The following is a 12,500-nucleotide window of genomic DNA, read 5'->3' on the forward strand; positions in this document are numbered from 1 at the left end:
CGGATTTCGCCACTAAATTTCCAATAAACATTTGTATCTGTTTTCAACCAAAAAACCAGTTTCCGACCCCTGACCATATGTGTTTGTAAACAAAACTGTTTCCGCCAGCCGCCGCTAGTTGGCGGCATCCAGTGCTACCAAATGTAGCATAATTTCATGTTTTTAGCATAATTTGACCCAGAATTGAATTGGAGCTTCAGCATAATTTCTCTCACACTTAGGGTTTCTAGTACAATTTTAGAATGTATTTTTCACTAAAATTTTTAAAATAAAATGCAGAAAACCTTCCTCAATTTCATCCACAGCTACAGTGAATGTATCTTCAAGTGAAATTGCCTCAAAGCAGCACTAACAAATGAGTTAATTGCTAAGTTTGAACCCAACTAAGGAACGTTAATTTTGGGAATATAAATAAATACCCCAGCATGGCATGACAAACGATCAGTAAAGTGTTAATAATGTTTTTTCTTCATGAGTAAAGAATTACTTTTTTTCCTTTTTTAAGTTATATTTTTTCAGTTATCAAAATTTTAATTATGTCTGAAGTGATTTTCACACAATTTTCAATTATTTATTCATTGTGTATGTGATCTGTTAAAGAAAAATAGTATTTTAGTGGCATGATAATGATCAAGTAATAAGTACGTATGTTTTTCTTCTTGAATAGAGACTGGTTTGTTTGTTTACCTTTTTTTTTAGTTTTAATTTTTCAGTAAATATCAGTAAATAACAAAATGTTATATTTGAAGTAATTTTCACACATTTTCAAGTATTTATTAATTGTTTATGTGACCTGTTAAAGAAAAATGGTTCTGAGTGGCATGATAATGATGCAGTAATAAGTAAAATTTGTTGTTGTCTTCACATTTGTATGTGTGATCTTCACACATTTGTCAAATAGTATAATAGTGATTGCATATCAAATAGTGTACTAGTGATTGCGTATGTGATCTATTAGAGAAAAATGGTGTTGTTTTATTACGAGTCCTCCTAACATGTAAAGATGCATCAAATTATTAGTTATAATATTGTCTGTTCGTCACTTTGTATCATTTCACCTAATATATAAATGTTTTTAAATTTCCATTACATCGTTGTTTTAGCTCAAATGTATTAGAGAAATGAGATAATGATAGATTAATAGCATAATTCTGGCACAAAATTGCACCATATTTGGCATATATTCTTGCTTGGACCGACTAGCATAATTTAGCAAAACGGTTGGTAACACTGGTGACGCCACTCGACTCGGCATTGTTTAAAGTCCGCAACTAATGTTTACACACATTCAAACATGTGTCGTGTCTTGTACACCTAGGTCGCATTTCGTTTGCTTTTTCGGTGGTATCAACTCTATACGCAGTTACCTTTTGATTCATCATGGGTCCCAACATTACTACTGGCTATCTATTAAAACCTTTTGCTATTGTTAATCTTTGAAATAATGGAAAAGTGTTTATATGGCATCTCGCGTTTTCCTTCTTCAAAATGTTTCCATTATTTCCAAGTTCCAACTCCAAAATAAACCTTAAGTTTCGTCTATCCTCTCCTCTGCATGAAAGTGATGAGCGAATAAAAGATTTAATTAAGCATCCTTGCTTGATTTTTTTTCAAGCGTAATATTCTAAAGCCATGCTCACACTTGAGGCGCGCGTTTCAGTAGCAAATGCAATACGTATTTAAGTGTTAGGTTTGGAGTGAAGGCAATGTTACATACGTAGGTTACATGTGCGGTTTTGGTAGCGAATGCAACCTTTTAAGCTTTGTTAAGCTTGCCGGTAAAGAAGAAGTTAGTCATAGCTTATATCAGAGAAGCCACTATGCCATATTAAGTGCGTAGTAATTAAGAAATTAAGAATCTTTTATGTCGTACTGTAATACGTCAATGTTTACGTGTAAGATTTGGTAGTGAAACCAGTTACATACGTAACATGTTCGGTTCGGTAGCAACGCAATCTAAGCTTTTTAAGCGTGCTGGCAAAGAAGAGCTTAGCCTTAGGTTAACTCAGAATCCGCTACGGTATACATTAATTATAGAAATTAAGTAGATTCTTTTATATCGACTGTAAAAATACGTCATTGTTTACGTGTGAAATTTGGTAGTGAAACCACTGTCACATACGTAACTTGTGCCGTTCGGTAGCGAACGCAATCTTAATCTTTGTTAAGCTTGCTGGTAAAGAGGAGGTTAGCCTTAGCTTAATCAGAGAAGCCGCTATGGTATAGAATAATTATAGAAATTAAGACGATTCTTTTATGTCTACTGTAAAAAGACGTCAATGTTTACGTATGAGGTCTGGTAGTGACACAGTTTACATAATGCAACGCGTGGCGCGGTAAACGAACGCAATCTGTATGCTTCGTTTATAAGCGTCCTCGTAAAAAAAAAAAAAAAAAAAAAAAAAAAAAAAAAAAAAAAAAAAAAAAAAAAAAAAAAGAGGTTGGCTTGATATTAAACTCAAGAGATGCTGGTACGTAATGGTATAGTAATTAAAGACATTAAGAGGATTCTTTTACTTATACGTACGTATATATGTACCATGCAGTACCATAATAATTGTCAAAGTCCAATAAGCTTGAAACCAGCCCTGATATTGGATAATTTGCCGTAAAAGACGCACCTTTTTTATAAGGACATTTATGAAACAAAATCGTTAGTATCATAACATTACATTTACTGAAAGATAATTTTCAAGCGATTTTGTATACAGTTTGCAGTCGACTCCGTAAAAGATTTACCATAAATTAATATCGAATGTAAACGTTTCTAGGCTTATAGCGAGATATGGTTTGTTTACTACCATAGTCCCGATATAAACCACTAGGGCTGCGCTATGGTTTGTTTACATCCTTAAATGCCGACTTATTGTAGGCAAATTTTTGCAAGTTTTTTTTATAAATATGAATTGGGTTTAATTTTAATAGTTTATTAATTTACTGTAATAATTAGACTTGCTTTTCAATGTTTTTGTTATGTTAGCAACACGTTTTATGCCTACCCACTGCACTACGTTCTATTTACTATTTACCTAGGTAGCCTATGGCGCTTGGTCAACAATCGGTTGGACGTAGGCTAGGCTAGTTTTCTTTTATACTGTATATTATACATTTAAAATTATAAATATACGTTTAACATGATATTTATTTAACTTTTAACTTATTTAGTTGTAATTTACATGTAATGTATTGTATAAAAAGGCAAGGTTAGGGTAATAACTGATGGTCAAGAACGGATTAATCCATTTTTTAGTTATTTCTTATGGGAAAACTTGATTCAGTTCTCAAAAATAATCGATTTTCGACGCTCCTTCTGGAACGAATTATCGACGAGAACTGAGGCTCTACTGTATGTATATATGTATATATATGTATATATATATATATATATATATATATATATATATATATATATATATATATATATATATGTGTGTGTGTGTGTGTGTGTGTGTGTGTGTGTGTGTGTGTGTGTGTGTGTGTATAGTATATATATATATATATATATATATATATATATATATATATATATATATATATATATATATATATATATATATATATATATATATTAATTTATAGAAATGACAATATAATTTCCTGGAATAGAAGAACTATTTATTTGCAATAAAGAGTAATAAAGATATTTACCTGAAACTTTGCTGCTAAATTACTTCCATGGGGAGACTTCATTAATCTGGCTACACGTACTCCATTTTCCCAATTAAATTTCATTTTTATATCAAAATAATGACTCCATGCCTCAGTGGATTTTCCAGTGGAATTTTCTGTCATATTGCTCTCCAACTCATTTGATAGTAACAGCTTTGATGCATAATTCTTGGGCTCATAGGATTCTGCAGTACCATACCCTTTGTCTTCAGTCAAATGGTTGACAAAAAGCACCTGTGAAAAAGGAAAGCACAAATTTATCTTCAAGAACAATTATAACCTACAAGAACCAGTGTTAGTATAATTTGCTTTTTTCCGGGTGAGTTCTTTGTTTTTGCTTTTGGCAGGAGTTAGATTAGAGGGTAATGCTTGACCTACGACTTGCTTATCTATAGTTATTTGGCAGTTGGTCTGGCTGTGTTATCTCTTTGATGAACAGATTCCAGTTTTTTTCATATCTGCCTTCCAATTCCCTTTGACAAGTTCACAGAATTATTTGGCTTACGATGGCTGCATTCAGAATCGTATGTACTCCCTATATGGAAAGGGTCATTTAAATTGTAAAGATGACTCACTTTAGTTAATGAAAGTACAGGCAGTCCCCAGTTTTATGGGCTTGTCTAGCACCATAAAATTGGCAATTCATGGTGCCATAAGGGTGCTTATGGTGCCAATATCCGGTTATTGGCAACATAAGTGCCATTATGGCGCCATAAATCACTGTGTTTCAGTTAATGATAGTTTTCGCTTATCGGCACACCCCTGGGAACCCCCTGTACTAATATCTTAAAGACGAATTAATTCTCCAAGATATACCTAATACGTATATCTTTTGTTCTTTTCTAATCTCTATGGGTAAGTAGTGTCTAGTTTTTTCTTTAGTGATTACCACATGGTACTTTGTAATCCCCCGATTCAATTTCTTTTTTTTGGAATACATACATTAACAAGAGCTAAAATTTCTTTTGTGATAATCTGAACGGCTTCAAAAATATATTTTAGTGGGTTTGTTTTTTGATAAATGAAATAGGATAGAGTAGATGGGTATGTTGTTGATAAGATAAGAAAAAGGCTGCAACCCACACCTCCGTCTTTACTGAGTACTAACACAAACTTTCATTCTCCATCTTCTCCCTAAAATTTTTCTAGTACCTTTGCCTTTGTATATTTTTTATCATATCTCAGGTCTCATCTAATATCTTCTTATCCCACAACTGAGTACTACTGTAGTAAGTACTTCGTTTCCAACAAAATGATAAATTTTCCTGAAGCTTGTCCAGTCTTCATTGATTGCTTCCACCTCCTTAGTTATAGTTTATACATCAACTAACCTTATTTTGAGTTTCGACTGCAAACATTCTTCAGCATTTATTAAAGCTTTATCATATTGAATCTAAATACTCTCTCAAATTTTTTGTCTGGTGCTTTTAATTACATTTTTAGTGTTGTAAAGACAGGTTGGTGATCACCACCTAAGTCTGCTCATCTTTCACCTCGTTTTTTTTCCCCTCAAGATAGAAAGATATTATCTATTCACAAGATTTATTACAACACAAAAATAATAAACTGCATCCCATCTTCATTTGGAGTCTCTCCTAGACTTTCCTTGCCGTTTACATCTTCCATACCTAAACACCTACTTTGTTTCTACCATCTACACATTACCAAACAATAATGCGTTTAATTCATTTTTTGTATCATTTCATCTATGGCATTTGCAATTCTATAAAAAAATCATACATATTTCACTTCTTCGCGAGTTCAATTGTTGATGAGTAGTAAATTATAATATTTTAGTGGCACTCTTTTTATCTTTATCTTGCAAGCAATACCCTACTGCTCACTGCTCTAAAATCAGACTGTATCTTTTCTACTATGGTGTTAATACAGTGCCTGCTCCTCTACTAATTCCACCTGGTCTTCCTGAATATATGTTCTTTTTCCTTGCTTGGGCATGTTAAGAACTTTCAAGGAAAAGAAAGGGATATAAATGAACTGTCTGTTGCAAAAGGGGACATAGGAGACGTGGCCCAAGAAACTAGTTTTGGAAAGTCAATCGCCCAGTCTGGAAGATGGTGTGAGAAGATTCACCTATAAGACTTGAAAAGGTCTCTGCAATACGTAAAGAAAGCCCTCTTAATTAAATCCTCCATACAGCCTGGAGTAAGTCTGGTGAAAATCAGACTACCTCAGTAGATCTCTTGAAGTGAGATTGCCCGAGAAGACAGTGTGGGGGGAGGATCTGTAGGGTCCACCCACAAATGAACAGGTCACAAAAACATGATGCAGTTAAAAAATGGGATAATCAGACACAGTAAAGTGGCAATTATTTCAACATAATGATGAAAGGAGCATGAGGGGAGGAGGTTTAAAACAGATCGTACTATAGCATGGAAGCTGATGCATATTTACAGGGACGGTATGGCCACAAAAGGAGGAAGACGTGGATACCTTGAAGGAGAAAACTGGACAAGTCTCTAACCCCCGGATGACATGGAGACGACGAAAAGGCAGTTATAAAATCCTACCGAAGAGGTGGCTTTCCCTACTGTTATGGCTGAAAAAATCTCTCTGAGCCTACGCAGTAGGCTGTCAACTGAATGGAAGTCGACACAAGGGGAGACTCTTGCAGGAAAGATATTGAGGATCCTTTTCTGAAGACTTCTAAAAAAAATAGAGAAGCCAGGGCTCACCTGGTTGGAGGAGGACCTAGGGAGATCTTCTTTGAAGTGCAGCTTGAACAGAGGTTACTGAAGAGATTGGCCCCTTGATCTACTGCCTCTAAAGGATCGTTGTTGTAGAGTTGAGACATTCCTGGAAAACGGAATTGTGGCGTACATTCTGACTCCCTAGGCCTGACAGACTGGATAAGGTCTTGTTTAACCATCTTCTGTAACTCCCAGGCTACATTCTGCACTGTAGCAGTAGGAAAAAAGAAACATTATGATCCAGAATACCAAAAGAAGAGAGGATCTTTTTGAATAAGGCACTCCTTTGGTGGTGAAAGCACACGACAGGTCTCTTTTCTTCAGTATGCCTAACAAAAAGGAGGCAGCCAGCTCTCACGCACCATCTCTAATACCCTGTCTGCATACGACGGAACTCCCAACCAATCTGCAGCAAAATTTTGTCTTGAAGAGATGTGCATTCTTCAATCTTCTTTGATAAGGTACTAAAGGTCCAATCTAATAAGTTGAATATTTCGAACATGTAAAATAAGTCCTTTAGCAAATGATCTACTTCTGAGTAAGTGAACATAACTTGGCTAATGTGAAGGTTGATCCTCTCAAAGCGTCAATGAGGTCGGAGAAATCTGTCTGGGAGAAGGCAGAAACTCCCAGGGAAGGAACTTCACCTGTGACGTAAGAAAGGTAGGTTCTATTAGAAAGGTGAGAAAGAGGAGTGCAAAACACTAGTTTGCCAATACTTCTCTCCTCTGAAAGCCAACTGTCAATGGCGGACAGCGCCTCCTTAGACGAGAAGGAGAGGACCCTCCTCAGAAGTCTAGCAGCCTGTAACAGCTGTCTCCTCACAAAGGCCAAACTTGGTGAAGAGGGAGACATGACAGAAGAGAATGATGGATAACTGGGTAAAAAAAAAAAAAAATAAATAAATAAATACTTCATCAACGGGGCATAGGCAGATACGTATTGGTTACTCCTGAACATTATATCCTCATCTTCCTCCACCCAACCTTGAACGTCGGAGGTAAAAATAGTAGGTCTTGAGAAACTGCCAAAGGATTTTTCAGAAGATCCAAAACTCTTGCTAGGTTAAGGATTCTTGAAATTTATATCATGGTCCCAGGGGGATCGCAGTATGTCAAGCCAGCGGCTGATGGGATCAAAAGAAGTATCCTGAACAGCAGTAGCCTTTAACACATCCCAGTTCGACTGTAAAGGCGGTAAAAATATGCCAAGAACTAGGCGTCACATGCTTCCCTGGAGCTGAAGACCAGCCAGGTTATCGGCACCCAAGCAGTGGGGGGGAATTCAGAAACACTCACAAAGTCTGACACAATATCAGAGATGTGAGAAAATCTCAGTTAAGAACGTAATGTCACTATGATTCACATAACTGGAATGAAAAGCACTCTCTGGTGCCACTGAACATTTGGCACCCACTGGGCACTTGTCTGAATGGCTGCTATTGAAGGATCATAAGTAGCAGAAACATGAAGTCCAGTAGGAAGAAGTGGTCTCGTAGCACTTGCAAACACTGGTAGCTGTGAAGGTATGTGAGTAAGCTGTTGAAAATCAACACTCAGATGATCTGGCGCCTATGGACACTTCCGTGCAGTGGGTGCTCTTGCGAGAAGGCGCCAATGGGTGCTCTTGCCTTGACATACTACAAGTGCAAAATAGGAGTCACATACTGAAGGGTAATCTGCATAAGCAAAGACACTATGCACTCTAACCCATTAGGAGGGGGCACAGGCATGCAGGACGTTTCTTGGAGTTAGCAGCTGGCAAAGAAGACACAGGAGGAGAAGAATCCACCACTAAAGGACGCTCAGAAACTTTCGTAAGCACGGATCACCAGACTGGTCTCTGAGGAAGATTCCTCGAGGAGGAAAAAAACGCCTCTTAAGGAAGAGTGTCTTTCTGACACAAGCTGTCCCTCTAAAGCACTGTTGACCTGGAAAAAAATGTTCAGTGCTGTCCCAGAAGCTGCACGAAGGACATTGGTCCATCGGGAGATCACTAGCCTTCTTGGGCAGAACAGAAGGCGAAATATGACATTTTTATAAAAAAAAATAATAATAAGGTTTTAATTATACTTAACCAGTAAATATATAGTACCTGCAAGTGAAACTTAGCTATACAATTACTGGACAAGTTACATAACTAAAAATTATGAGTTCTCCTTTTCAATGGGCGAGACTTGAACACAAAGCGCCATTGGCGTCTGGGGGAAGATTCCTCAGAACTCAATACACTAGAGAGACATGACACTTCCTTCGAGATGCCTTTCCAATGGCACTCTGTCGAGACCTGGGATACATCAGGGTGGTTCGAAAGTCTTATTACCCAAAAATTACCAACAATAGAGGTACAAGTACTACTGCAATAATACAAAATACATATCCTGGATTCAGTTTATTCTTGTTACCCCTAAATATCATTTTAATTTTCACAATTTTTTGTCCTAATATTTTTTAATTTTCTTATTTCAGATGGCTGAAACAGCAAATAAACTGAATCCAGTACATCTTCTCTATTACTATATTACTTGTTCTTCTATTGTTTCAAGGTTCTTATTTCGTTTGATTGTTCTTACAGTGAATAGACTGAATCCAGGATATATGTTTTGTATTATTGCAATACGGGTACCTCTATTGTTGGTACTTTTTGGTAGGGGTAACAAGACTTTCGGACCACCCTGTACAACAGGACCAAGTGTGGGGTAACTATCCGTGAGGAAATCCATATGAACCCTATAGACCAACAGTATGTCTCCTCCCACGTATAGAAGAGTCTTGAGAGGAACTGGGTTATTAGATTCAATAGGGCCAGATAGCTACATCCTCCACAACACATCCAGTAAGATGTTTTTCCAATGGCTATCGGTTAATACCTGGGTCTGGCAACAGGTTTTGCTGATGGGGCAACTACTTGTGTGTGAACCCCCGACCTCCCTTGGACTCCGTTTGACTCCTCCCAAGTATAGGGAAGTCTGACAGGGACCTTCCGTCTAGGAGAATCGAGGGATGAATAACCACCTCCTCCAATGCACAACACTTCACTATCACAGGGTTAACATTGCTAACCCCAACACAAACTGGCAAAGGTATGGGAAGGAAACGAGAGAGCCAGGCAAAGGAGCAAGTGGTAAATTAAAGGCTTGGTACTAAGCAGGAGAGTAAGACACAAAAAAATGGAGCAGAGAGTTATCTGACACTAGACACAATTGGCTCCCACTGGGAGCTCGGTGCCACAGGAAACTCAGGTGTTATAGCAGCTTGGCCCCAACTAGGCACTCAGTTACCTAGTACATGATAAATGCATGATATAAACTTGGAGTTGAACTAATGACTAGACAGGCTCAACCAGTATAGTTTGGCACCAGGTAAACTAATAGGTTTGGTGCCAGATGTACAAAGTTGCTGGTACATATTAGCTGTGAGTCAATCCAAACCCAACGTAGGGACCACTAAAGCAATATATACTTTGTTCCCTTGATCATGTTAAATGCATCCCTCTATTGGGATTTCTCTCTGTGGTGAGCTCTTGTACGTTTTCAATGAAAATTGCTTCTTATAATTCTCTATTATTGCTTGTACTAAGATCTCAGTTGGACTGTTCTTCAAAAGCCAATTATAACTATTTCTTTCCTGCTACTACACTATACTTCCACTTAAACAATCCTGGAAAGGAAAGAGTGATAAGCCTTTAAATTTATTGCAATTTTGTTGCAGTAGCGAACAAGTTATTAAGCAAAACTGGTGAAAAAACTTGTATCAAGCCTTTATAACAAAAAATAATTACTAATCCTGCTAGTAGAGCATTGCAGCATTAAAATTCAACACCAATATCATTCTGGTAACGAATGCAATGTTTACATTATCATGCTACTCTATCAGGAGGGTAACTAATGCAATGTTTACTTATTATGCTACTTGTCTTCAAATTGGTAACATTTTACATTGTAACATTACTACTTCATTGTAAAGATGAGTTAATCAAAAGATTGTAAGATCAATACTGAAATGGCATTATCAAACAATATCAGGTCAGACACCAAAGAGTAATTAAACAATTAACTACAATTTCACTGTAAATGCAAACTAGTGATGTGCTACAGTAAAAACAACTAAACAAGGAAAAAACCTCATCCTGAAGCTTTCGGCTGAAGCTATTCGACTTCCAGTTTGAATATCGAAGTTCGGTAAATAACTGGCAAAAAATGAACAATTGCTGCTGACACAAGATATTATAACCAGGTGTCGCAAAAACAGAATGAGCTAGTCTGCTGTGTTTTGTTCCTAACCATCTTACTAGGGCGAGACTGGTTGTTTTCCTTTTACACAATATCGTGGTTGCTACTGTGAAATTTGAATCTAAACTGGTGCAAATAAATAGAAACTATAGCTATATAATTACTGGTTAAGTTACTTAATCAAAATCAATAATTCCCACTAATCATGTTGGTTAAGAATCCAGATAAAGTGCTAAGATTCCTGCCCCAAATAACAACTCACACCTGGAATTCCAATGACTGCACTATGGTAGAATTCCATGATTCTAAATACTTTATTTATTAATACTTTTTGGGGGGGGGTTTTAGTACACATTAGGTCAAAACATTTTTGGATTGTTGCATTATCAACAGTTAGGTTCACACGTAAACTTTGACCCAAGCCATGGTTCCTTTGCCTACATATCAAGCATCAAAATCCTCAAGTCTTAGAAATCCAAAAGATTTAAGTCAAAGAAATATAAATTTAAGACTTTTGGAATCAAATCTGCAAATAAATTCCTGGTGCCCAAAAGCCCACTCATTAAGCAGGTGGTCATGTGGATATCGAGATCTTGCAGAAAAATCTACATTTACTTGAATAACTATGTGCTAAATATATAACTACCAATAGATGATTGTTATTTACTTCCAGGAACAGTAACTACAAATATCTGTTTTTAGGTATCATTATTGTCAAACTGAACTTGAGTAATAAAATATACTAGGAAAAGTCACCAATACCTGGAGCATACAACTAACAAAGAAAAAACTCACTTCTACTCAGCATCACTAATACTTACTGCTAAACCATAGGTGATTGCAAGGCCTGCAAGTTCTTGTGCTGCATGACACTGAAGCTGTCGATGCACTCTATGGTCAAGATAATCCTGTACTACAGGTATTGCTATAGAATCAACAATAATGAGTTTGATCCTCTGATTCTCTCCCTGAAGGACTGGAACATGCTTAATGGTTGCCATAACTTCAAACAAGGAGTGGCACCTACAATTAAAAATGCATGGATAGACATTAATTTATTATATCCAACCCTGTCGAAAAGTCGAGTCACCTTTAATTAATGAGTCATAAAAAACTACAATATCATAACATGAGCACTTATGAATACACATGTTCATATGCAGATTTCCACTGATAATTCATGTTCAACTAATACAGTTTCCTAAAGGGGTATTGATACACTAAAGATATTTAACATTAATTAAAACAAGTCTTTTAGATAATTTCCAACTCTAGCCTCACCCTAAATAAATATATTCAACCTAAAAGCAGTTAAAGAGAAGACTGTGTTGCATTTCTATTTCCTTTATGATTAGCATTGAAAATCATGTTTCATGTTCCACCATTTTGTTAACAACTACTGTACATTCTATAAATGTCTGCATTTTTTCATAAACCCTGTACCCACTTCCTTTTATATATATATATATATATATATATATATATATATATATATATATATATATATAATATATATATATATATATATATATTATATATGTGTGTGTGTGTGTGTGTATGTGTATATATTATAGTATATATATGTATATATATATATATATATATATGTATATATATATATATATATATATATATATATATATATATATATATATATATATATATATATATATGTACATCGAGCTACAAATGTCCTTTAATATCTAATTCACTCTACTTCGGAATTAATATATTTTCATGTATGCTTAACCGAAGCGGAATTTTATTAGGCGATAATAGAATTGTCGGCGCCAGGTGCGCGAACCCAGGACACCATACAAATCCAGGAATGTCAGTGAAGCTTTTACCCACTCCACACACACACACATATATTTATATAATATATATATATA

General features: G+C 35.9%; 1 protein-coding gene across 4 annotated transcripts in view; it reads right to left on the reverse strand.

Moving 5' to 3' along the window:
* The window catches only part of LOC135219377 (DNA repair protein RAD51 homolog 3-like), a 247,163-nt gene that overhangs the window by 70,054 nt on the left and 164,609 nt on the right, over positions 1–12,500 (reverse strand). For all 4 annotated transcript variants that reach the window (XM_064256100.1, XM_064256101.1, XM_064256099.1 and 1 more), the window contains 2 exons: positions 11,430–11,631; positions 3,649–3,903 (listed from right to left, as the gene is read on the reverse strand). In XM_064256100.1, coding sequence (XP_064112170.1) covers positions 3,649–3,903; positions 11,430–11,631 — 457 coding nt within the window. The remainder of the gene's footprint in view (positions 1–3,648; positions 3,904–11,429; positions 11,632–12,500) is intronic.

The sequence above is a fragment of the Macrobrachium nipponense genome, chromosome 1, assembly GCF_015104395.2.
Source record: "Macrobrachium nipponense isolate FS-2020 chromosome 1, ASM1510439v2, whole genome shotgun sequence".
Taxonomy (NCBI): Eukaryota; Metazoa; Arthropoda; class Malacostraca; order Decapoda; family Palaemonidae; genus Macrobrachium; species Macrobrachium nipponense.